The sequence below is a fragment of the Urocitellus parryii genome, chromosome 16 (genome assembly GCF_045843805.1).
Source record: "Urocitellus parryii isolate mUroPar1 chromosome 16, mUroPar1.hap1, whole genome shotgun sequence".
NCBI lineage: Eukaryota > Metazoa > Chordata > Mammalia > Rodentia > Sciuridae > Urocitellus > Urocitellus parryii.
In genome coordinates this window covers 18,351,290-18,375,596 of record NC_135546.1, presented here as the reverse complement: position 1 = coordinate 18,375,596, position 24,307 = coordinate 18,351,290, and the positions used below count along the sequence as shown (strand labels likewise).

The following is a 24,307-nucleotide window of genomic DNA, read 5'->3' as shown; positions in this document are numbered from 1 at the left end:
GCGGCCGCCCACGGCCAGGGGAAGGGCTCTGGGTTGGGGCGTCTGCTGGCTCCGGGGACAGGGCGGAGACGGAGCCTGAGGACACTGGCTGCACATCTGGCCCAGCTGGAGTGACAAACAGGGGCGGGGACGGAAAGTGGGCAGTGAACACCCCACACACACCCGGCCCCAGCAGGCCTGTCCTTGGCTCTCTCACCAGAGGGGACGGTCCCCGGCCAGCTGAAGACACACGTGTTCATTCACTGGAACCAAAACACGCATCCACCGCCCCTCCCACCCTGGACCCCGGGAGCAGGGGACAGACGGGACGACGGCCCTGGACGGCTGCTCTGTGCTGCAGAACAGCTCAGCTCCTCTTTTGGGGAACCCTGGGACCAACCCCACATCTGACAGATGCAGAAAATGAGGCTCAGAGAGGGCGAGTTGCTTGCCTGAGGTCACACAGCCAAGGGCAGAAGAGCAGGAACTCAGCTTCTGGGGCCACACCCGGGGCTCCCCCAAGCCAGGCTTCCCAGCATGGAACCACAGTCAAGGAGAGGACCGAGCAGGACAGCCACGGAGGGCAGAGCCCCACCACGCACAGTCCCGACCCGGGCCTGACGCGCCATCTTCCTCATGGTACCCGGCTCTAGGAGGGAGCCCTCTGTGAGTACCCTCTTTTGTGTTTTTGGTACCAGAGATGGAACCCAGGGGTGCTGCCCATGGAGCCACATCCCAACCCTTCTTATGTTTTATTTAGAGACAGGGCCTCGCTAAGTGGCTGAAGCTGGCCTCCAACTTGTGATCCTCCTGCCTCAGCCTCCCAAACTGGCCTGGGCTGTGAGCCCCTTTTGTGGATGAGGAAACTGAGGCCGGAGACAACTAAACAATTGGCCCAAAGGCCACACAGCTCCTGAGGGCCCCAGTCAGCCTCCAGCAAGGGCAGGGGGCAGGAAATCCCGCTCCCACCACCGACAGACCTGGCTTTGGGCTGAGTCCACCCACTGGCCTGGGCCTGGGGCCAGGCACAGTTCCGCCTGGGTGGGAAGGACCGCGTAAGCCTTTTGTTGTGAGATGACATCAGGCTGGGGCAGGAGACGGGGCAGGTCCCGGGCGCGGAGGCCCTCTCCCCCTCCCTCCTCATCCCACGGCAGTTGTCGCTGCAAGGAGCCCCTGAACCTGCGCTTGAGCCTGGGGGACATCAGCCACCCCTGGCCTAGCCAACCTGTGGGTTTGGAAAGCCACCGATTTTGAAAACAGATTTAAAGACCAAAGAAGCCCATCTGGACAGAGCCCAGACCTTCAGACATCTCTCTGTGATATGACCCGTGGCTTCTGGGACACCGATCTGTCAGCAGCTCCACTGTCACAGAATCTGTCCCCAAGCCAGCCCATGGCATGGCCCGCGGCACAGCCACACCGGCCAGAGAGCAGAGTTTACCGGGAATCCCTGCCGTTTCTAGACGCCGGCTGCATGCCCAGCCCAGAGAGGCCCATGGGTGGGCGTGGCCTCGCGTGGCCTAGGGGCGTGGCCTCGAGTGTAGTATGGGCGGGGCCTCCTCTGGCCACGCCCACCACCTACCTGAGGCTGAGCCGGCAGCGAGGAGGCCCTCAGAGGGCTCACTAACGGGGGTGGCAGGGCTCTGGGAGAGGTGGCGCCCAAGGCCCCGGGTGACAGGGCACTGAGGAACGGGCCCTGGCACACGCCCTGGACTCTGCTCGCCTACCTCCCTTCCTCTGTCCACATCTGAAGACCCAGAATCTTCCTGCAGGTCCCAGCGTCTGCAAGCCTTGGGTCCCTCCACCTGCGACCGAGCAGCAGGTGCACGGAAGCCAGGAGCCCGCGCCCGCGGACCGTCAATCATCCCTAAATGACGGCTCCTAACGGATGCGGGGAAGCAGTGCCCTGTGTGGTCGCAGCACGGGGAGAGGAGGAGCCCACTCAGCACGGCGCCCTCGACCTGAGGTTGGGCCCTGGGGGCCCACTGTCCCCAGAGCTCCCCACCCAGGGTCTGACGCGCCGCCTCTGGCAATCGGAGCAGGCCACCAGGCCCGAGGCCACTTGCCGCACACAGGAACTTGCCCGGAGGGTTGCAGCAGCTGCTGGGATGCCAATCCCTCCCCGTTGGCTTCAGGAACCTGAAGCTCCTGCAAGATATGGTTAGGTCACCAACCATGTGTCAGGGTCCCCAAATCCTGGAACCCTGGACCACCTTCGTGGACGCTCAGGTCACTGCAACCAAGACTTAAAACATCGATCGGATCATGCCCCTCCCTGCCTTAGACCTGCCCTTAGGACAAAGGCCCAAATCTTCATCCTGAGGATGTGCATGTCACCCTGGAACTAGCTCCTGTTCCTCATATCAGTCACAGGGCCTCCTTTCCACCCAATCGATTCCCTCTGGCCACGGGGCCTTTGCACATGCTATTGCTCTGGCTCCTCGCTGCTGCCCCATGACCATCACACTGCAGCTCTTCCCTGATAGCACTTGGCCTTCCCGGATGCCCAGGAAGAATGGCTGCCCCAGGCAGGCTCCCAGAGCGCCCACCGCCCGGCCCAGCCCACTCCCAGCTCCGACTCCAGCCTGCGGGACTCAGGATCCCTCCCACCAAGCCTCTCGACTCCCCAGGGGCGGGTCTGTGCTGGGGTCTGTGACACTGTACAGTCCCCGCCTGCCCGAGCCCAGGCATGCTACGGACACTCGGAAACCACTGTGAGGGCAGGAGGAAATGAAGACTCGAGAAAAACCAAGCTGTCAGCCTGGGTCCCTGCAGCTGGCTTTCCTCGTCCACAAACAGGCCAGGGCTCTTGGGCACAAGGAGAGGGCTCGGCCATCAGAGCGTGCCCAGCGCCTGCCCCCAGGCCCAGAGGAAGGGGCCCCTTTCCTGCCCCACTGTCCTGGGGCTCACGGAGGCTGTGCGGGGGCCTCCTCCAGGCTGGGGCTGCTTGCAGCTGCTCCCGGAACCTCCGACCTGCAGAGGGCCACCTGGACCCCAGGATTCTCTCTGTCCTGGTTCTACAGAGTACTTCCACCAGAGGGGTCCCTGGCCCCCTCCATGGTGCCAGCCTGGCAGGAAAAGCCACCCTCCCAAAGCGTCCTGAGTGACAGCAGACGTGCTGGGCCGGGGAGCTGGGCATGTGGATTCCATTAGGCCACATCTGGACCCGCTCAGAGGCAGGCAGCCTGGGCCCTGGCACGGCTCCGACTCACAGGGAGGACCCCCGCCCCAGTCGGGGGCCGGGCGGTGGCTGGAAACCCTTCTCCAGGCCCCCCGGCTGCCATGGCAACGTAGCTGGGGGGTCACTTCCAGCCCATCCCCCACCTCCGGCGGCCAGGGCGGAGCAGGCTGAGCCACCTCCAGCCCACACCCCCAGCCTCGGTGACCAGGACTCCCGCCCCAGCCTCCCCGAACAGCAGCAGCCACAAGGCCCCGCGGGCCAGACCCCCCACCCCAGGCAGGCCACCAGGCCACCCGGCCCACCCTCACCACACCGCGCACCCACAACAGCAACCCTGTGGGTGCACTTGAGGGTTCTGGTGGCCCGGGAAGCCTGTCTCACTGGCTGGCTCCGCCCTGCAGAGGGCGCACCCTAAACCTCAGACGGCAGGTCGCTGCTAGCTGGGGTGAGGCCCCCACGCATCTGATTCTCGGCAAGGCTCAGCGGCTGGTGCTAGGCGGCCCAGCTCTGCAGTGCCCCAGACACCCCGAGGCAGGACTTCCTGCAGCTCGCAGAGAAACAGAGGCACAAAGCCCAGGTCACTGGCCCACATCTGGGTGTGTCCTGGAACCAGCGCACAGAAAGCAGGACACAGGTGGCCCAGAGTGGGGAAGAGGACACGGTGGCTGATGGCCAGGCCTGAGTTTCCGGGTCCCAGTGACACCCATCCTCTCCCAGACTCCCCTTCCCTTCCCTGCACACCAAGTCACTGCCTGTCCCACACCCACTCCTTCGAGCCTCAGGACCTTTGCATGTGCTTCCAGGGGATCTATCTCCCAAAGAGCCTCATCAAAACACACCCGAGAATCCCGGGGTAGTGACAAAAAACCACTGGGATTCCTGAGAGCAAAGTGGGGTTCCCTGAGGCCTGGGACCCTGGGAGGCAGGCGGCTGGGGCAAGGCTGTGGCTGCCTGCCCCTCTGGATGTGTACTTCCTCCAACTCCCTGTCACCCCCTGGCTCTGCAGGCTTAGGCTGCCCCAGTCCCCGCCCACGGCCACCGCCAGCTCGCGTCATCCCAGCAGCCACACCGCCTGGGTTTGTGGAATGAATGCTCCCAGAGGCCCCCAGGGAGGCTGTGCTGTGGAGCAGGCCGGTCTCTGGCCTCCTGGGTCCAGGGACGGATGGCCTAGTCCCCTCCTTGAGCAGGGAGCCAGAACAGTGGTCCAGGTCCTACAGCCCTGTGTCTTGAAGAGAGGACACGCTCTTACCTTCAGGGATGGCCCTGGGGACGGAGTGCACGGAGTTGGGGTCCACGTCCTCCTCCTCGTGGACTCGGGGCGGCTGCGGCGGGAACTGGGGCCCAGCCTGGGTGGGGAGCGCTTGGGGCTGCTCCAGGGCCACAGTGGCCGGAAGTGGGGGCACGTTGGGCTCCTCGGGATCCCCAGGGGCACGGGGCGGGGTGGGCTCTGGGCTGTGGCCTTCGGTGTCCGAGCCCGGGGGCGTGCTAGTCTGGGGCGCAGAGCTGCGCGGGGTGGCCTGGGCCTCGGGGATCAGGTTCTCCTCCAGCCCCAACTGGGCTGCGGCTGCCACCTCTGGGGCGCGGAGACCGGGGCTGGCCGGGGCGGCGGTGGGCAGTGCCTCCAGCTCCCCGATGGCCTCCTGGGCCTCCTGCTCTCCGTCCTCCACGTCGTCGATCACTCTCCGGGATTTGGCCTGCGCGGGCGCCGGGGGACCCAAAGCCGCGGCTGCCGTGGGCCTGGGCAGGGCGCCTGGCCAGGGGGTGGCCTGGAGGGTGGCCGGGGCCTGGTTCCCGCCACCCAGGGCCGCTGGAGGGCCTCCTGCCCCGGCCTCCGCCTCGCTGGCCTCTGCCTCAGCCACCTCCTGGTCGTAGCTGTAGGGATCGTCGTAGGGCCGCTCGGTGTCGCCATCCTCAGGCTCCGACGCATTGCCCTCGCAGCCTGGCAGGCGGTAGCAGATGAGCGCGCCCCCGGCGTCGGGGCAGTGGCAGGCGCGACAGGGCGCCAGGTGCACCGTGTGGCCGGCCGGGTGCTTCAGGCCGCGGTGCACGCAGCCCAGGCGGCCACACTGCGGGCAGCTGTCGGCGGCCACCACGGCCTCGATGCAGTTGGGGGGCAGCTCAGGGCACAGCATGAAGCGGCAGCTGATCTTGCCGCCGCCGGGCGGGCACGAGCACTCGGTGCTGCCGAAGTCCACGAGGTAGGAGCGGCCAGCGGGCACGCGGCCATCGGGGAAGCCACCGCGCACGCAATCGTAGTACTGGTAGCCCTCGCAGGGACAGCCCCGCTGCACGCACGTCGCGCAGCACTCGCCCGGCGCCAGCGCCTCCTCGATGCAGTGCTCCAGCGGCGGGCACTGCGCGCCCGTGCAGTCCGGCCAGGGCGCGGCCGCCCCCGGGCTGAGGGCCAGGGCCAGGGTCAAGGTCCAGGTCAGGGCCGGGGCCGGCCAGCTTCCTGCGGGCTCCCGGGGCAGCGCCATAACCTGCAGGAGGGAGGAAGCCGTGAGCGCCGAAGGGACGCACGTGCAGACGTCCCCGTCACCGCGTTACCCAGGGGTCACCACAGCCCTATACCTGCCCGCTCAGGATCACAGGACCCCGTGGGTTAGAACCCTGACGCAAGCCCAGTCTCTCTTTCTCTCATACACACTCTGTCACACTCAGCCAACAAAGTACAGGGACAGCGACAGACACCGTGAGTATCTACTGTATGCGCGCGCAAGGGCCACGCCTGCGCACGTGCGGCGCACGGGGGCCACAGAGGGCCACCCAAACAACATTTTTTTTTTTGGTACCAGGGATTAAACCCAGGGATGCCCAACCCCTGAGCCACGTCCCAGCTCATTTTTATTTAGAGACAGGGTCTCACTGCGCTGCTGAGGCTGGCCTCTAGCTCGCCATCCTCCTACCTCTGCCTCACGAGCTGCTGGGATGACAGGCGTTTTCCGCTGCACCCAGCCCCAAATGATTTTTCTCCCCCAAAATGTGGCTTGACCCAGTTCCTTGGCGGGTAGCCAGACAGCATGGCCAAGAGTAGATACTGGGCAGGAAGAAGCCCCCTCCCCGGGGTTTGGCACACCCATTGACGCATCATCTGAAGCTCCAGTATCAGGCCCAGGCCCAGGCCCAGGCCAGGGAAACCTTGGGAAGGTGACCTCGGCCCCAAGGATGCCACCAGCCAACGCATCCTGGGGACCTCCCTGCTCCTGGAGGCCCAGCAGCATTGACACAGGTGCTGCTGCTTCCTCCCAGAACAGCCCTCTGCCGCAGACTCCGCCCCAGCCACAGACTCCACCCCAGCCGCAGACCCCGCCCTCTGCCACAGACTCCACCCTCTGCCAGACTCCGCCCTCTGCCACAGACCCCGCCCTCTGCCGCAGACTCCACCCTCTGCCAGACTCCGCCCTCTGCCACAGACCCCGCCCTCTGCCAGACTCCGCCCTCTACCACAGACCCCGCCCTCTGCCGCAGACTCCACCCTCTGCCAGACTCCGCCCTCTGCCACAGACCCCGCCCTCTGCCGCAGACTCCACCCTCTGCCAGACTCCGCCCTCTGCCACAGACCCCGCCCTCTGCCAGACTCCGCCCTCTGCCACAGACCCCGCCCTCTGCCGCAGACTCCACCCTCTGCCAGACTCCGCCCTCTGCCACAGACCCCGCCCTCTGCTGCAGACCCCGCCCCGCCACAGACCCCGCCTCTGCCGCAGACTCCGCCCCGGCCACAGACCCCGGCTCTGCCAGGCAGCAGGCCTCCTGCCGTCCGGGTGCCAGCGATTCCCCAGTGGCTGCCCTCACACCCACAGCCCCAGCGCCATGGCTCCAGACTGCCCAGCTCTGCGGGGCCCTCTAAACACTCCCTGGGCTCTCTTCCTGACAGCCTTCCTCTTCCAAACGCCACCCAAATGCCACCTCGTCGCCAGTCCTTCCCCTCCTCCCCACCCTTGCAGAGGCCACGTGAGTTCCCACAGGCCCACGGAGGCAGTGCAGCCCTGCAGATGTGCTGCTGGCCCTGGGGGCCACCTGCTCAGTCCCGGGAGTGGTGACCTCGAAGGCACCCCCAGCCCCATGTCCTCCCGTCTCCCAGGATCCAGTGACCCGGGGTCAGGGTGGGACGGTGGCCCTCAGGCCTTGGCTACTCTCTGAGACCCTCCCCAATGGCCGAGGTCCCCAGCGGCCTGCCCAGCCCTCAGGCCCAGGGGCCACGGTGCCCTCATGGCTACTGTCCTGGGCACCCCCTGCTCCCTGACAGGCAGGACCCCAGGAGGGCCACATGGTAAAGGGGACAAAGAGAGGCAGAGACCGTCCCTGCAAATGACAAACGCCTAGAGCCGGAGACAGAAGACAATTTATGTTCAGGGACAGACTGAGGGACTCACTGGACAGGACTGGACACTCGCCCATAGGGAAAGGACTGGAGTGGTTGTGACACGCCCTAAACAAGAGCCTTGTCGTGACCTTGAACTCCCTGCACTAGGACAGCAGGTGACGCGTGTCATCCTTGAAGGACTGGGATTAACTGAGAGCCAACAGAGAAGCCCAAGGAATCCCAAGTGCCAACTGCCCGCTGTCCAGCGGGCCCCCTGCTGGCCTCGAGGAACGATTAGGGGACCAGCACCTGGTGAGGCTCGGCCCCTCCTCACTGTGATGGGGCCAGGGATGGGCAGGTGACAATGTAGCCAGTGAAACTCAGCACAGTGACCATCCCCACAGGGGAACGGCAGAGGGACGCTCAGGTGCCAGGCTTGCACCTGGGGTCTGGGATCCTGGGCAGCCAGGTGAGGGTCTGGCCACCGCAGGAGGGACCACGGGAGCCGCTCTGCTGAGCCTGGTGACCCTGAGAGGACCCGCCTTGGCCCAGAGGCTTGGAGGCCGAGGCAGGAGGATCGCGAGCTGGAGGCCAGCCTTAGCAACAGCGAGGCCCGGTCTCTGAATAAAACACAAACAGGGCTGGGGACAGGGCTCAGGGGGCGAAGGCTCCGGTTCCTAAACAAAAGAGAAAGAAGGAGGAGGATGTGGTGGCCAAGGCTGCCACTGGGGGCGGGGACTGGGTGCTGACGGGCACAGAGGCCTGTCCAGGATGATGACAAAGTTCTATGAAGGTCAGCAATGATGGCCGCCCGAGGAGCTGAGTTCACCCCTCCACACTGAGCTGAGCCTTCCAATGGCAGACTTCAGGCATATTTTGCCAAAAGAAAAAGTAATAGCACATGGGGACCACGGAGCCCAAGTGAGTCATAAGCCACAGAGAGGGGACAAGGGAATAAAAGAACCAAAGACCTAACAGGAAGTAAGGGCTGCTCCTGAGACCTTCCTGGAGGAGTGAGCTTCCTGGCAGCCAAGGCCAAAAGGGAAATTAGACAGTGACCCAGGGGCCCCTAGTCTGCTAAAAGGAAGTCGTCAAGTTCACTGGGAAAAATAAACGTGCTCTTGGCACGAGATCCCAGTCGGGGTTGGAGCTGTTGATCAGGCTCATGAGTGATCCTCTGTGCCAGCAGGATGTCAGGCCCTGGCAAACATTCCAGGATTTTTTTTTTTTAACCACGCTCTACAGATGAGGAAACTGAGGCCCAGGGAAGGTACGTGATCTGCCCGAGGTCACATGACTAGTAAAAGGTGGCGGAGGCATGTGATTGCAGGGCCTGGCGGATGCAGGACAGCCAGAGCCCTGCAGTTCCCAGTTCTTCCTCAAGCACCTGCCAGCCGGGCACCTGCTGAGTGGCTCGAGAGGCTGAGGCAGGAGGATCAGGAGTTGGAGGCCAGCCTCAGCAACTCACTGAGGCCCTGAGCAACTCAGCGAGACCCTGGCTCTGAATAAAGAATAAATAGGGCTGGGACGCGGCTCAGGGGTCAGCGCCCTGGGTTTAGTCCCTCATTCAAAAAAAAAGTCGCTGGTCTTGCTGCACTAAAAACAGGAGTCACTCAATAAATGTCCAACACGGACAAACTGAACACAGAAGGGCTCACAGGAGGACCCTTCCAAATGGGGCTGGAGATGACCTCAGGGACATTCCCCCTTTAGTTTTCTTTTGACCCATCAGGACAGCAGAGAAGGATCCTGTGGTCCTGGTGGACCTATGATATCTCCAGACACTTCCCCCCGCCCTTTTTAAGAATGAGTGGGCAGGGGACAGAGGGTCCAGGAGGCCGAGGGGGCTTGATCCTGCTCTATTTTTTTGCAGGGGGTATTCTGGATTTCAGGCAAGTGATCTCACAGCCAGGGTCAAAGGTTTGTTTCAGCAAAACAAAGAGAGTTTTCTCAATGATATTAAGTGTCGGAGGAAGGCCAAGAAGGTAGGCGGACAGGCGGGCGGAGACCTGGCACTCGTAGGGCCTGGCCTCACTGTGCTGAAGAGGAAGCCAACACCTCGGCCAGTCTCCCCAAGAAAGGGCACAGGTCCCCTCCAGGGCCTGGTGCTGCAGCCCGTGATCAGATAACAGCCACAGAGCCCGGGGGATGCGGGGTCAGAGGAGGTCCTGAGACCAGCTTGCTTTCCAAGAGAAGCAGGGAGCAGATAAGAGGAGAGGCTGCCAAGGACAGAGCCAGCAGGGGACAGCCAGCCCTCTGCTGTCCAGGACACCGCAGCCTGGCCGTGGCCCATGCCTGCCATCCCAGCCGCTCGGGAGGCTGAGGCAGGAGGATCACGAGTTGGAGGCCAGCCTCAGCAACTCGGGGAGGCCCTGTCTCTAATAAGATATGAAAAGGGCTGGGCAGGCTGCGTCCACTCCTGCGTCTCCGCCCACCCCGGGGCCGGGCACAGCCACCTGGCCCATTTCACAGCTGGAACCACTGAGGCCGGAGAGAGGACCCCTATGACCTGGGCACAGCTCCATCCCCGCGCACCCCAGAGCCCTCTTCCCACGGCCAGGCCCCTCCTCACAGACGGGTGGGATGACCGCACCCCAGGCCAAGACTCCTGGCCGCTGCCCAGGGCGGGGGTGGCAGCCCTTCCAGACCTGGGTGGGGACGTTGGCCAGGGACAATGTAGCCCTGGGGGCGCAGCGGGCTCCAGCCCTGAGGAAGGAAGCGGCCTCCCTGGACCGGCCTCCCCTGCTGCCCGTGGAAACAGAGGAGGGCGTCTGTGCCTGTTTAACCAGGACAATGGAGCAAAGTGACGCAGGGGCTGACCCCCGGGGCCTGGGAAGGACACGCCAGAGGAGGTGGAGAGTGGCACGCGCCAGCCATGCCAGCCGGAAGGGGCCCTCGCTGGGGACCTGGCCTCTGTCCCAGCCCGTCCTCCTCAGCCTCTGCGTGACTGCGGGCAGGCATATGCATCTGAGCCTCAGTATCCCTGCCCTGTCCCCTGCAGGCCTCCCACCTGCAGCTCTGTCCCCCAGGCCTGCCCCACACCCGACTGCACAGGGACCTCCAACTCCCAAGTCTGACTGTCTCTTGCTCCTGCTCAGAACACCCCAAGGCTGCCGGGCACAGGGCAGCACACCTGTCATCCCAGCCACTCGGGAGGCTGAAGCAGGAGGATCATGAGTTGGAGGCCAGCCTCAGCCACTTAGCGAGGCCCTAAGCAGCTCTGCGAGACCCTGTCTCTAAATGAAATATTAAAGGTGCTGGGGACAGGGCTCTGTGGTCGAGGACCCCTGGTACCAGGAGACCCGTGGAGAAAGCAGAGCTGACCTGCCTCCCTAGGAGTCTGACCCAGAGCGCAGGGCCACCAAACTGGGACTCCGAAGGAGGCGCTGGCAGCCCCTCCTCTCAGGGAACGGAGCTGGGAGCTGGCAGCCGGCTGTCCCTCTGCCCCATGGGGTCCCCCAAGTCCCTCTGTGTGGCATCTCATTTGCCGGGAGTGGCCAGGGGTTTAGGGAACCCGTTCCCACCCCGCAGCCTCTAACTGCCAGACACACAGAGCATCGGGTGGACACACCCCAAAGATCCCAGAGGCACAAGGACTCGCCCAGAGATTTGGCAGTCTCCACCTGGTGGTCACGCGGGGACACGGTGAGCATCACACCGATGCAGGAATCCTGTGCTGGCTTTTATGGCCCCTAGAAAGTCCTCCTTCAACATGGAGGACTAAGGCGTCCCCTTAGGCCCTGGTCCACTCCACCCTGACCCTGTGGGAAGACAGTCCCCGCACCTGAGCCACACAGGGCAGGAGGACTTACTGAGCACCTATTATGTGGCTGTCCGAGGTGGACCAGGCTCAGGGAACTCCCCACAGGGTCAGTGACACCCAGCCCATGCCTGTCATCCCAGGGCCGGGGAGGCTGAGGCAGGAGGATGGCGAATCCAAAGCCAGCCTCAGCAACAGTGAGGCCCTGAGCCACTCAGGGAGACCCTGTCTCTAAATCACATACAAAATAGGGCTGGGGACAGGGCTCGGGGGTCGAGGGCCCCTGAGTTTAATCCCTGGTACCCTGCTCCTGCCTTCCATCTGGGAGGACCACAGACCTCTGTCCCCCGCAGTCCAGCATGAAGGCCACCCCTTGTGACTCCTCTGCCTGGTAAGACAACGAGGCTTCCCAAGATGTGCCTGGGGACAAAGCTTGACCCTGGCCGTGAAGCCCCCAACACCCCACGTCCCCAGCAGTCAGAGCAAGGAGGGGTCCAGCAGGCCAGCCAGGAGCCAAGGAAGCCAAGGAAGAGGGACATTGCCACCCAAGGGCATGGCTGCCCCACCCGCCTGTGGGTACCAGCACGACACGAGGATCACGAAAGGCAAGAGCCTGGGATTCTTTTTCTTCCAGAGAAGACGGAAATCCGGACTTTGATGTGAAATCGGCCAACTTGTTAATGCTGGCAGCTAATTAAATTTTCTAGAATAATAATAACACGCTCCCAGCCAAAGCAAACAGCAGGGCGAGCCGCGGGGCTGGCGGGCTGTGCCTCGGGGAGAAGGTTCTCTGACTTCACCCCTGGCGCCCCACCCTGTCCTGCTCCGGATCAGAGTGGGGAGCCGGGTCTGGCCACTCTGCCCGCCCTCCTGGGGACGTGATCTTCACCCCTATTTTCATATGGAGAAGTGAGGCCCAGGGCCCGGGTCCTTCAGTCCCAAACAGGCACTGCTTCTCCTGGGTGCCAAGCCCCAGGGAACAGAGCCCTGCCTGCCACCCAGTCCTAGGGGTTCCTGGACCAGCACCCTTCCTTCTCCAGCGCTCTGCTTGAATAAGCGCCCACACTAAAGCACATCCATGGCCACCACAGAGCTGGAAGGAGAACCCTGGGGACAGAGGCTGAAAGGGCACCCCTAGCACAAGAAGGGGAGGGGACAAGAGGCTGGAGAGAGTCAAACCCACCCCCGGAGGCTGAGCCCCTCCAGACCACCCAGGTGCCTGCAGCAAGGGACCCTGGCCCAGAGAAATGCCCCGCCAGCCCCCAGGATTCGGGTTCCCCACCCCACCCAGGGCTGCCCAGAGACCCACAGGTGCCTGGGACCGAACGGTCATCCGTGCCTGGGGCTGTGCCAGGCTCCGGTGCCAGATTCCCAGAGCACAGGATGTCCCATCTGAAGGTATGTGAGCCACACGGATCGTGTGTGGGAGACATGTGTGGCCCATGTGACAGGGGCCTTGCGTGTGACAGGCGCCCACGTGGGGTCCCCTGCTGCCGCCTGCGGTGAGGGCACAAGCTTTTAGTAAAGACACCCACCACCGAGAAGGCTGCATGTCTGGGGACCACTTGCTCGCTTGTGTGCAGGAGCACATCGTGCAGAGGGGCCCAGGGGAGGGGGTGCAGACGGGCACCGGGAGAGGGTGCAGAGGGGCCCTGGGAAAGGGGTGCAGAGGGACACCAGGAAGCGGGTGCAGAGGGGACCCGGGGAGGGGGTGCAGAGGGGCCGTGGGGAAGGGGTGCAGAGGGACACCAGGAAGCGGGTGCAGAGGGGCCCAGGGGAGGGGGTGCAGAGGGGCCCCGGGAAAAGGGTGCAGAGGGACACCGGGAAGCGGGAGCAGAGGGGACCCGGGGATGGGGTGCAGAGGGGCACCCGGGGAAGGGGTGCAGAGGGACACTGGGAAGCGGGTGCAGAGGGGACCCGGGGAGGGGGTGCAAAGGGGCACCCGGGGAGGGGGTGCAGAGGGGCCGTGGAGAAGGGGGTAGAGGGGCCGCGGGGAGGGGTGCGGGAGCCTCTGGCCGGGGGCGGCGCTGGCGGGAGGCCGGGACGGGACGCGCCCCTGCGGAGGGTGCGAGACCTTCCGCTGTGGCGGTGTGTGTGGCAGCTAGAGGGGGCTGGGGACAGGGTGGCGGGGGCTGGGGACAGGGTGGCGGGGGTGGCGCCAGCCCGCGAGGCCCCAGTCTCCCCGGCCGAGGTGGGCGACCCGGGGGCGGGGACAGACCCGAGGCCAGCGCAGCCAGGGGGCGAGGGAGTGGGCGACAGACGTGCCAGGCGGGGACCTGCCGGCTGACCCCGCGCAGAGCGAGGGCCACGCGGGCCGGCGGCGGGGAGTCGGGGGCAGCCTGCGGGGTCGTCCGCCCGTCGGCCGGCCCGCGGGCTTCGTGGCGCCCCCAGCCCCGGGCTGCAGCGCGGCGGCGGGGCCGGGGCAGCGCAGGCGGGGACCGGCGGCCCGGGTCGCACGGGGCCGGCACACTCACCGCGGGTCTGCGCTCCGCCGGGCGTCCGCGTCCGTCCCGTCCGCAGTCGGCGCGTCGAGAGCCGGGCGCCCCCAGGCTGCGCGCGGCGCGGGGCGGGGCCGGGGCGGGGCAAGACGGCCACGCCCCCTGTGGGAGGGTGATCATGCCACGCCCCTTGGGCGGGGCGGATAAGCAGGCCACGCCTCTGGGCGGGGGGCGGGTGAAGATGCCCCGCCCCTGGGCGCGGCGGAGCAACCAGGTCACGCCCCCTGGGCGGGGCTGCGAGCAGGCCACGCCCCAAGGGCGGGGTCTGGGCCCCGCGGGCTGGCTGGGGCGGGCTGTGCAGACCCTCCTCCTGGCGCTGCTGCAGAGCGGGAGCTCGCCTGGTGCCTGGTCCTGGCGCCCTCCTCCTCCTCCGTCCGGGCTGGACCTGGAGTCCCACATCCGGCCCCATTGCTAGGGGCGCGCTGGGGAGCTCCGGTCTCAGCCTGCCTGAGCCTCATACTCCGCCTGGACCCCTGACCTGGGTGTCCGTTGACAAGGCCCCATTGATGGCCTGAGGACCTCGGAGGAGGCCCCCGCAGAGGCCCGCCAGCCTCCATCCAGCCGCACCCTCTTGGCTGCCTCTCCCGGGATCCCCCAGGCACCCTACCACTGCAGGTCCTCGGGGACACAGCGCCCGGCCAGGCTGATCTCAGCTGTGAATGGGAGACGAGGAGACCGGGTCCTGCCTGCACGGGACCCCCACCCACTGCAAACTATAAACTCAACATGTCAACTCCTGGGGCTGAGACCAGGGGCCCCAGTGGAGGCGGGAGGGGAATCCACCATCTGGTCCCCACCTCCACCCTCAGCAGATCCAAGCTGCCTCCCAGGTCCTTCTTCTTGGCCAAGGTGCTCCAACTCCTGTCCAGAGCACGCAGGCACCCGGCACCCCGCAGCCCGGGGAGGAGATCCTGGCCCAGCACCCGGGCTCTGCAGCAGGACCGTGGCAGGGGCCCAAGCTCAGGTTCCTTCCTCCGCACCCACCTGGCATCCCCGCGGCCAGCCAGGCCCCAGCAAACGCAGTAAAATTCACATCGCCTGAAACCCACCATCTTCCCTGTTATAAATGTTACGATTCAGAGTTTACTTAGAACTTTCCAGAACTTCCCTCTCTCTCTCCTTTAGCCCCTTCCCCTGCCTGTGTCTCTCCTGGCCTCTGAATCTCTGCCTGACCCTCTCTGTCAATCAAGAACCTCGTTGTCCAGCACCCCATCCCCCTCCCAGGTGCATGAACAGCCCCACGTCACTAAGTGGCAGCCATGACCCAAAAGTGAGTGATCACTGCACCCCAGGGGCTCCCTGCAGCCCAGGACAGGAGTGAGGCAGTTAGATGCAAAGGCACAGAGAGGGAAAGCCACCTGTCCAGAGTCACACAGCTAGGAAGAGCTCACAAACGAGCCAGGAGGGGATGAGGGGGCCAAAGCTTGATCTGAGAACCTGCCGCAGCTTCCTGTCTAAACCTGGGCAGCACTTTCACTCTCTGGGACTGAGGAGCCCCAGGCCTGGTGGTGCCCTCCAACACAGGGAGCTGCTTCCAGACCCCTGTTATGTGAGCGGAGCTGCAGCCAGGGCTGCTATCAGACAACTGCATCACCCACCAGGAATCTGGGGCCCAGGGCGGGGCTGACGCACAGTTGGAGGAAGTTACTGCTGATAAGGCGGAGACAGAATGGTCACAGCGGGCAGCGGTGTGATTTACATTCATGACAATCTCACCCGCTCCCAGGGACCAAGGGACCCACTGGGTGGGCCCAGCCGCACCACCTGCACCACCTGGCCAGTCCAGATGGGGAAAAGAGGGCTCAGTAGCGTTTATTGGGTCTGCATCCTTGCTGGGCAGCCTTGGGGAGGTTACTACACCTCTCTGAGCCTCCGTCCTGGCATAATAAAAATAATTCTATTCGATCATCACTAAAGGTCTGGGAATACTGGCTTTGCAACCCAAAGGCTTTTGGTTTAAACATACAGCTTCTCTATGTGACCTTCAGCAGGTGGCTTTACCCCTCTGGCCTCAGTGTCCCTGGGTACAAGTGGTTCCTGACTCCATGTTTATTTTTTTTATTTTGTTTTGTTTGGGTGCCAGGGATTGAACCCAGGGACACTTAACCACAGAGCCACGTTCCCCAGCCCTCCTTTTAAATTTTATTTAGAGACAGGGTCTCACTGAGTTACTTAGGGCCTTGCTGTTGGCTGAGGCTGGCCTCCAACTTGCAATCCTCCCACCTCAGCCTCCCGAGCCCCTAGGATGACGGGCGTGGGCCATCTCCTCGGGCTCCTTGGACTGTTTGGAAGTCAGGTGCTTGAAGCAGCGTGTGGCATGTCAATCGTCCCTGACTCATTTCATTGTCCTTATAATTTCAAAAACAACTTGAGCTGTTAGGAGGAGAAGGCATTTGCTGTGGCTTGGGTTGGGCCCTGCAGGTTTGGTCTGGAGGGACAGGGTGTTGGCGGGATAGAACCTTCTAGAAGTGGAGCCCAACAGAAAGCTGTGAGGTGTCTGGGGGCATTGCCCAAAGTGTGTCTCTCAGGACCCTGGTTAGTTCCCGCGAGAATAGCCCCTGAATCTTCCTGGCTCCCTGTCTCACCACGTGACAATCCACCCTGAAGCCACTCGCCCAAGGCACTCTGGCCAGGATGACAGTACCAGGCCCTTGAACCTTCAAAACTCTGAACTCACTATATTTTTTTTTCTTTGTAAAGTAGCTAGCCTCAAGTATTTTGTTGCAGTAAAGCTTAGACATGGAGAGTTCAAAATAAGTAACTAGATCCCCGCAGGTGATGGCAATGCCTTGTCTAGTTTGCAAAGTCATATTCTAAAACTCTATCGGGGACAGTGTGACCCTGGGTCTGGGGTCTTTGTTGGGGCATCAGGATGGCAGGTCATGCTATCCCCTGGAGAGGTGGGCCTCCATCTGGAAATCACTGTCTACACTTCAAACATCATCTTAACCCAATTCCTAGAGCTCAGAGGTCACTTCTTAGCATAACCTGCTACACATGAGACCAGTGTCAGGGGACAGCCAGGTGTGGAACACGAGGCTTAGGCAATAATTCCAGTGGAAGCTGCAGTTTCTGGGAACCAGGAGCCTTGCCTAGTGCCATTTGATTCATGGAGGATTCTTCATGTATATTTGGGGGGGGGATACCAAGGATTGAACCCGGGGGGCCCTCGACCCCTGAGCCCCCTCCCCAGCCCTATTTTGTATTTTATTTAGAGACAGGGTCTCCCTGAGTGGCTCAGGGCCTCACTTTGGCTGAGGCTGGCCTCCAACTTGTGATCCTCCTGCCTCAGCCTCCCCAGTGGCTGGGATGACAGGCGTGGCCACCGCGGGGCCTCTGGTCCGATTGAGGCGTCCTGGCAGGTCAATTGGTAGCCTCAGGCTTGAGGTCCATTTCTTCCCCGTTAGATTCGGATGCAGCTCCATATTCACTCAGCGCCAGGATGTTCTCGGTAAAACCTTCCGCGGACGCCAAGGAGCACCCACAGGCTCGTCAGCCAATCAGAACCCGGGAGACCACCCCTCGCCTGGTGGGCTTCCCCTGGGCTGGGCAGAAACCCCGTGGGTCCAATGGGAGGGCCAGTCGCCTGCGGTTGGTGACTAATAATAGGACAAGCAGGTCACACCCACTGCACAAATGCTGGCCCAGGACGGGAGCCGGGATCTGATTCTCATTAGGTGAATCTGCTGAAAGAGGTCGCAGTTAATGGCAGGTCGTCCCCACCCTCTCCTGGGTCCCTCCGCAGTCACCTGCCTCACCAGGTTACCTTCGAAGTCTTACCTGCCCTCCCACCCGCTTGGGAGGCTGAGGCAGGAGGATGCCCAATTGGAGACCAGCCTCGACCCTTTAGCAAGATCCTGTCTCAAAATTTAAAAAAAAAAGGGGGGGGGGGTCCAGGCAGCGGTGGCCCACGCCTGTCATCCCAGGAGCTTGGGAGGCTGAGGCAGGAGGATCGCACGTTGGAGGCCAGCCTCAGCAACTTGGCAAGGCCCTAAGCAACTCAGCGAGACCCTGTCTGTAAATAAAATACCAGATAGGGTTGGGGACGGCGCTCAGGGGGTCAGCACCCCTGGGTTCAACCCCTGGGACCAAAAAAAATAAATAACTGGGTGACGTGGAGCCCACGAGGGGGAAGAGAAGCAGCTCAGGACCTTGACTACAGGGGCCGCGTCCCAGTCCTGCCTCCACGGGGGACATACTGAGCTCTCTGGAGTGTCCCATCCTCTGTGCCTCAGTTTCCCCACCAAACTGGCCTCCTTCCATCAGCGAAGGTGCCCCATGGCCGGCCTCAGCTCTGACCCACAGCCCAGCCGCAGGGAGCAGGCAGCCACCAGACAGAAGGGCCTTGTTCCCCGCCCCCGCTCCTGGAGGGACATCCCGCAGTGGCTCCGCTGAACAGAACCAGATGCCACCTCCCGGGAGGGGTCGGTGGGCAGCCGGCATGTCGGGCCCCGCCCGGAATTCCAGATGCCACAGCCTCCAAGGGAGGCCCCCTCCAGCCTCAGCCAGACGGGGCGGCCGCTCCAGGCTCCACAGTGAGGGGGCCGTGGGGACCAGCTCCCTCTGATGTCACCCAGCCTGCCGCCAAACCTCCGGGTGGGCCTTGTCTCCAGGCCCATTTGACAGATCGGAAGCTGGGACCTTGGAGGTCATGGTTGCCAGCCTCCAGACTCGACCAGAAGTGGCAGAGCAGCCGGGCCACACCCTGAGGCTCCCTGTCCGGGGTCCAGGCCAGTGTCCTCCCAGGCTGCTGGTGACTGTGGGTGGGGACACTGAGCACAGTTGGGCTTCCCCTTGGCCATTCAAAGAGTGCACAGGGCCAGGCGCGGTGGCCCACGCCTGTCCTCCCGGCGGCCTGGGAGGCCGAGGCAGGAGGATCGCAAGTTGGAGGCCAGCCTCAGCCACTCAATGAGATCGATATAAACAGTGCTGGGATGTGGCTCAGCACCCTGAGGGGTCAGAAATAAGCCCAGATTTGTGCAGCAAACCCCCCTCCAGGGGACCCTCTGGCTCTTCAAATCTCCTCCCCCTGCAGGACAAGGGCAGGCTGGCCCAGCCTGGGGACAGATCTGCTCCACAGGGAACTTCCTGCCTTCCTGGCAGAGAACTAAGACAGCCGTGGGGGTCGGGGACAGGGCCAGCCGCAGCCAAACAAGGGCCTTTTGTGACAGAGGGGTTGAAAGCAGGCCCTGTGTGCCAGCATGGGATTAGGGTCAGGAGTCTGGCCAGCAGGCAGGGGCTGATCCAGGCCCCTGCTGGGCCTGCAGGTGGAGGCTTAGTGGTCAGGCTGGGCTCTTGGGGGCAGGGGGCAGGGGACTCACCGCCATCTAGGCTATAAAGTGAGAGAGACCCCGGGCAAGTGTCCTGGGGTTAGGAGACAGATCACCAAAACCCTGTGCCATGTGTTACCACAGCGCTCTGTGCAATCTACAGGGACAAGGACAACCGCCCGTCATCCCAGCCGCTGTGGAGGCTGAGGCAGGAGGATCACAAAGTTGGAGGCCGGCCTCAGCAACAACAGCAAGGCGCTAAGCCACTCAGCGAGACCCTGTCTCTCAATAAAATATGAAAAGGGGCTGGGGACGGGGCTCAGGGGTCCAGTGTCCCCGAGTTCAATCCCCAGTAGCAAAAAGAAAAACGATCAAGAAGGTCCCCTTCAACGCGGTCTCAGGTGAGCGCTAAAGTGAGCACGTCACACGTCCCCAGAAAAAAACACGTCTATGAAAAATGGCTTTTTTCCTCTTTTTTCAAAACAGGGAAAAAAAAAAACAAAATCAATGAGAGGAGGAACCCTGTTTTGCAGTCTTGCAAATCTCCTTGTTGTCGGGCTTAATGGGAAACAGCTGGATTTGCAAAGCCGGTGACAACACGGGGTTCTCGTGGAGCCATGTGAAGAAATTCTGGCCTCACGCAGATATTTAGTCAGAAGGGAGGATGGCGGGTTTCTGATTTTTTTTTTTTTAATTTATTTTGGAACCTGAGATTGAACTCAGGGGCCCTCGACCCCCAGCCCTATTTCTATTTTATTTAGAGACAGGGTCTCGCTGCGTGGCTGAGGGCCTCTCTGTGGCTGAGGCTGGCCTCCACCTGGCGATCCTCCAGCCCCGGCCTCCCGAGTCGCTGGGACGACCGAAGTGCACCCTGGCACCCAGTGGCACAATGCTTTCACGGCCTTTGAAGATCTTTATGAATATCTTTCTTTGCTAGAACACTGAATGGAATTCAGCGAAGGGTCATTTCTCCAAGTTCGGTTGCTCTGTGGAATCTACGACAACGTGAGGGGACTTTTCAAACTGGAGCATGTGACAACCCGGGGATCTACCTTGTTCTTTTAACAGCCGTCTGTCCCCTGCAAGAGTTGGTGACAATATGCACTGGTGGTGTGGAGAATCGTCACTCAGCGGCCATTCACTGCTGTCACAACGTGTCTCAGCAGTAAAGTCCCTCAGCTTTGGCCTCTGGTCCTTAGACGTTTTCCAACACGCTCATTCTCCTGTGGAGGCGAGGATTTTGTTACCGGCAATGACTCCGATCCGTTGTTTTCCTCGAAGCGACATCTCATTTCATTCCTTTTCCACAAAACAGCTGCCAAATGCCCGAGTCTGAGTAACCGGTTTGCTATTTGTTCTTGCAAATTTAAAGGAGGAAAAAAATAAAAATAAAACAGGGTTTATTAAAAAAAAAAAAAGAAAAAAGTGAATCATAGGCCAGACACCGTGGCCCACACCTGTCCTCCTAGCAGCTCTGGAGGCTGAGGCAGGAGGATCGCAAGTTGGAGGCCAGCCTCAGCCACTTAGCCAGGCCCTCAGCAGCTCAGGGAGACCCTGTCTCTAAATAAAATAGAAAAAGGGCTGGGGACGGGGCTCAGGGTTTGAGGGCCCCTGGGTTCAGTCCCTGGTACCCCCCAAAATCAGGAACCTGAAATCAGGAGAAGGTCAGCCACACCAGACTGCCCGCCCTGTCCTCTGCCCCACTCCCCAATGGCCGTCCACCTCCAGTGGCAGCCGGAGGTAAGCCCTGCTGTCCTCAGCCCCAGGAGGCTTCTTAGCATCTCTCCAACAAGGACGCTCCCTGGACCTCAGCCCAGCTCTCCTCAGGCAGGTGCTTCTGGGGGCACAAGGGGACAGGAGGAGGGGGATGGTCAGAGGGTGGGACATCTGCCAGTTATGGGGAGGCGGGGGAGGGTCTGGGCACAGCCAGGCCAGGTCTCAGCCTGAGGTCTGGGGTGTGTCCCCACCTACCATAGGAGGCCCCGTCCCCAGCCCCTTTTGATATTTCATTCAGAGACAGGGTCTCGCTGAGTTGCTTAGGGCCTCGCTCAGTGGCTGAGGCTGGCCTCCAACTTGCGATCCTCCTGCCTCAGCCTCCCGAGTCGCTGGGATGACAGGCCTGGGCACCAACCCGCCCGGCTTACCCCTGGTTTTTAGGCAGAGGTGAGAGATGGCTGACCACAGAACTGGGACACCCCGCCCCCAGGTCACCCAGCAGACAGCCAGGGTCAGCCAGGAGCCGGCCAGCCCAACGGCCCAGGGGAAGGCAGGGCCGGGCTGGAGGTGGCGGCCGAGTTCACTGCTCAACAACAGCAGGGGACGCGGCCAGAGGTCAGGACGGCGTGTTCCACAGCTGGGCTCCAGGGACCCGGCCCGGCCCAACCTGTGTCCAGCTGCTGCGGTGACCCTGGCCGGCCCGGTCTGCGCTCGGTTTTTCTCCTGAGCTGGGAGGGGGCTGGGAGGTCTTCTCGGGTCAGGGGACCCTGCCTCAGAGGGCACCTCCCAGGCTCGGGGACGGGGAGGAGGGTGTCACACACGGGGACACAAAGACCCGCATCCTGCCGCTGCCCAGGGTCAGCCAGGCTTCGATGACCTCCCACAGTGGCCCCGGAATCGCTCATTTCTGGAGTACCGGCCGAGTGTCCACCGTTGTTCTAGAACCTTCTGTGGAGCCACCTGGAGAAGGGGCTCCGAAAATGAGCCCATTCCACATGAAGCCATCGAGACCAGCAAAGTCACATCCCTCGCCGGAAGCCACCCGAGCAGCACCCGGCCTGGACAGATGGACGGACGGATGGACAGGTTGGCCCTCCTGGCCTGGGCCCTGCCATCATCCAGTAACAAGGTGCCACCTGTGGTTCCCAGCGCTGTGGACCCCCCACCCCGCCCCGCACAGACGAGGAGACCGAGGGTCCAAGTGGTGACGAGAATCACCACAGGCGCTCGACCAGGCACTGAGAGTCACACCCTGGGGCCTGGGCTCTCGGGACAGGCTCCAAACTGTCCCAGAGACCACCCTGGTGACACACGGCGCTCCCCGGGCATCTGCGATGGGCTGGGTCATTCCCATGCCCCCCTGGCCCTCGCAGGGGTCCCTGGGAGGATGCCTTGTTCCTACTTCTCAGAAGCAGCAATGAGGCTCCAAGGACAGAAGTCACCTATCAGAGGCCACCTGGCTGGCTTGGAAAGGCAAGGTCAGGGCCGGGCACAGGGTCACACCTGTCATCCCAGCGGCTCGGGAGGCTGAGGCAGGAGGATGGTGAGGTCAAAGCCAGCCTCGGCCTTAAAGGGAGGCCCTGAGCCACTCAGGGAGACCCTGTCTCTCAATAAAATACCAAACAGGGCTGGGGACGGGGCTCAGGGGTCGAGGGCCCCTGGGGTCCATCCCTGGTACCTCCCCCGAAATAAAAAGCCACGTCAGGACCTGACCCTGGTCATCCGTCCCCAGAGCCCCCAGCCTCCTGCAGACCTTTTTGAATTGGCTGAAGACATCAGGAGGGGTCAGGGCCCCTGTGAGTGGGCCCCCCCTCCCGTGCTGGGGACAGCCGGGGACTGGATCTTGGCCGACACGGTCCCTTCTTTCACAGTGACCTGTTATTTATCTGGGTCCAGCCACACCCACGTGAGCTCCCTGGGTGATTCTGGCCTCTGCAGCAACAACAGAGTCATAATTTAGCCGTTGGGGGAGGAAACGGAGCCGACACAGCGTCATGGCAGATACTGTGCGGGCCACGGTGCCAGCCAGGAGGGGTCTCGGAGCTCAGGGACGTGGGAAGGCTGACTGTCACCCACACGCATGGCCCTGGGGTTAGTTTTCTGTTCCTGTAACCAAATCCCCCAGGCTGGGTGACTTTACAAAGAGGAGATTGACGGAGGCCATAGTTCTACAGGCTCCAGGGTCTGCGGGCCCGTGTCTGCTTGGCTCTGGTGACGATCCCACTGTCCTCAAGACACATCCATACACTCACCTACTGTGACGGCCGAGTAAGAGCAGCCTCCAGAGTTACGCAGTGCACGACCTGAACAGCTGTTCACGTCAGCTGTGTCTTCACCTAAGTGGCTGAGGCTGGCCTCTGACTTGCGATCCTCCTGCCTCAGCCTCCCAAGTCGCTTAAGCGCTGGCTCTAAGAGTGTCACCCAGAAGGCACACAGCATGGCCCCAGGTGCCTTCAGGGGGCACAGGGAGCCCTCCCAGCCTGCAGTCACTGGCTATTCCTGGAGGCAGGAGTGGGTGGGCTGGGCCGGTTCTGTCTGGAGCAGAACCAAGTTCCTCAAGGAAGGGACCCGGAGCCAGCTGGCCTCCAACGACTGCCCAGGGCAGCAGCCAGGAGTCAGACAGGGGGTGGGGACGCAGCCCAGAGCGGCCACACCCAGGCCTGGGCCAGCTGCCCGCCCGCCCACGGGGCTGCTCCTGCCCCAGACACAAAATCCAGGGCAGCCACCAAGACTGCACCCAGGTCTGCGTGTCCCCTCTGGACTCCACTGCCACGTCTCAGGTGGCCACTCAGGACGCTCAGGACTGCGCCCCCCGCAGCAGTGGACACTGCAGGAGAAGGTGCTGGGGGACAGCTCGGGGCCACGGGGACTGGACTTCCCACAGGGCTCCTGGGTCTGCCCAGCTCCTGGCTGAGGATGGCCGCTGGCCAGCCCCATGGATCCACTCGGGAATATGATTTCATTTTAGGTCCCAGGGATGGAGCCCAGGGGCGCTTCACCCCTGAGCCCCGTCCCCAGCCCTTTTTCTATTTTATTGAGAGACAGGGTCTCGCCGAGTGGCTCAGGGCCTCGCTGAGTGGCGGAGGCTGGCCTCCACCTTGGGATCCTCCTGCCTCGGCCTCCTGAGCCCCTGGAAGGACAGGCGTGGGCCACCGCGCCCAGCTAGCTCAGGAATCCTTTCCCAAGTTCCTCCCTGGAGGCAGCCAGTCCATCAAGAGAACCCAGTCCCTGTCCCCAAAGGTCCAGCTCACAGATGTGTTTTGTTTCACCTTTTTGTGATTTTTAAAACTTGGTTTCATTCAAAAATCCCGATTTCCACTTTTTTGTTTTTTTTCCTTTGCGGGGCTGGAGTGGAACCCAGGGCCTGGTGCAGGCTGCGGGACGGTCCGCCCTGGGGCTATTGTCCCGTTTAGGAGAAAAACCTGAGGTGGCACCGGCCCTTCCCGCCTCCGGGTCATTTCTGGAGCCGAGCGCAGCGCCCCCTCCCGACCGTCCGGAGAACTGCACCTGGCGGCCCCGACCTCGCCCAGGTCGTCCCCGGGGGTCTTCCTGGGGGACCTTCAGCAGAGCCTGTCACCTCCCTCTAGGGGGCCACCCCGA

At 62.7% G+C, this 24,307-nt stretch overlaps 1 protein-coding gene across 2 annotated transcripts in view; it reads right to left on the bottom strand.

The window, feature by feature from the left end:
* The window catches only part of Fbln2 (fibulin 2), a 35,790-nt gene extending 22,009 nt beyond the window's left edge, over positions 1–13,781 (bottom strand). For both annotated transcript variants that reach the window (XM_077793541.1, XM_077793542.1), the window contains exons 1-2: positions 13,698–13,781; positions 4,410–5,640 (exon numbers count right to left, since the gene is read on the bottom strand). In XM_077793541.1, coding sequence (XP_077649667.1) covers positions 4,410–5,637 — 1,228 coding nt within the window. In that variant the 5' untranslated portion in view covers positions 5,638–5,640; positions 13,698–13,781. The remainder of the gene's footprint in view (positions 1–4,409; positions 5,641–13,697) is intronic.
* Positions 13,782–24,307: the final 10,526 nt, after the last annotated feature.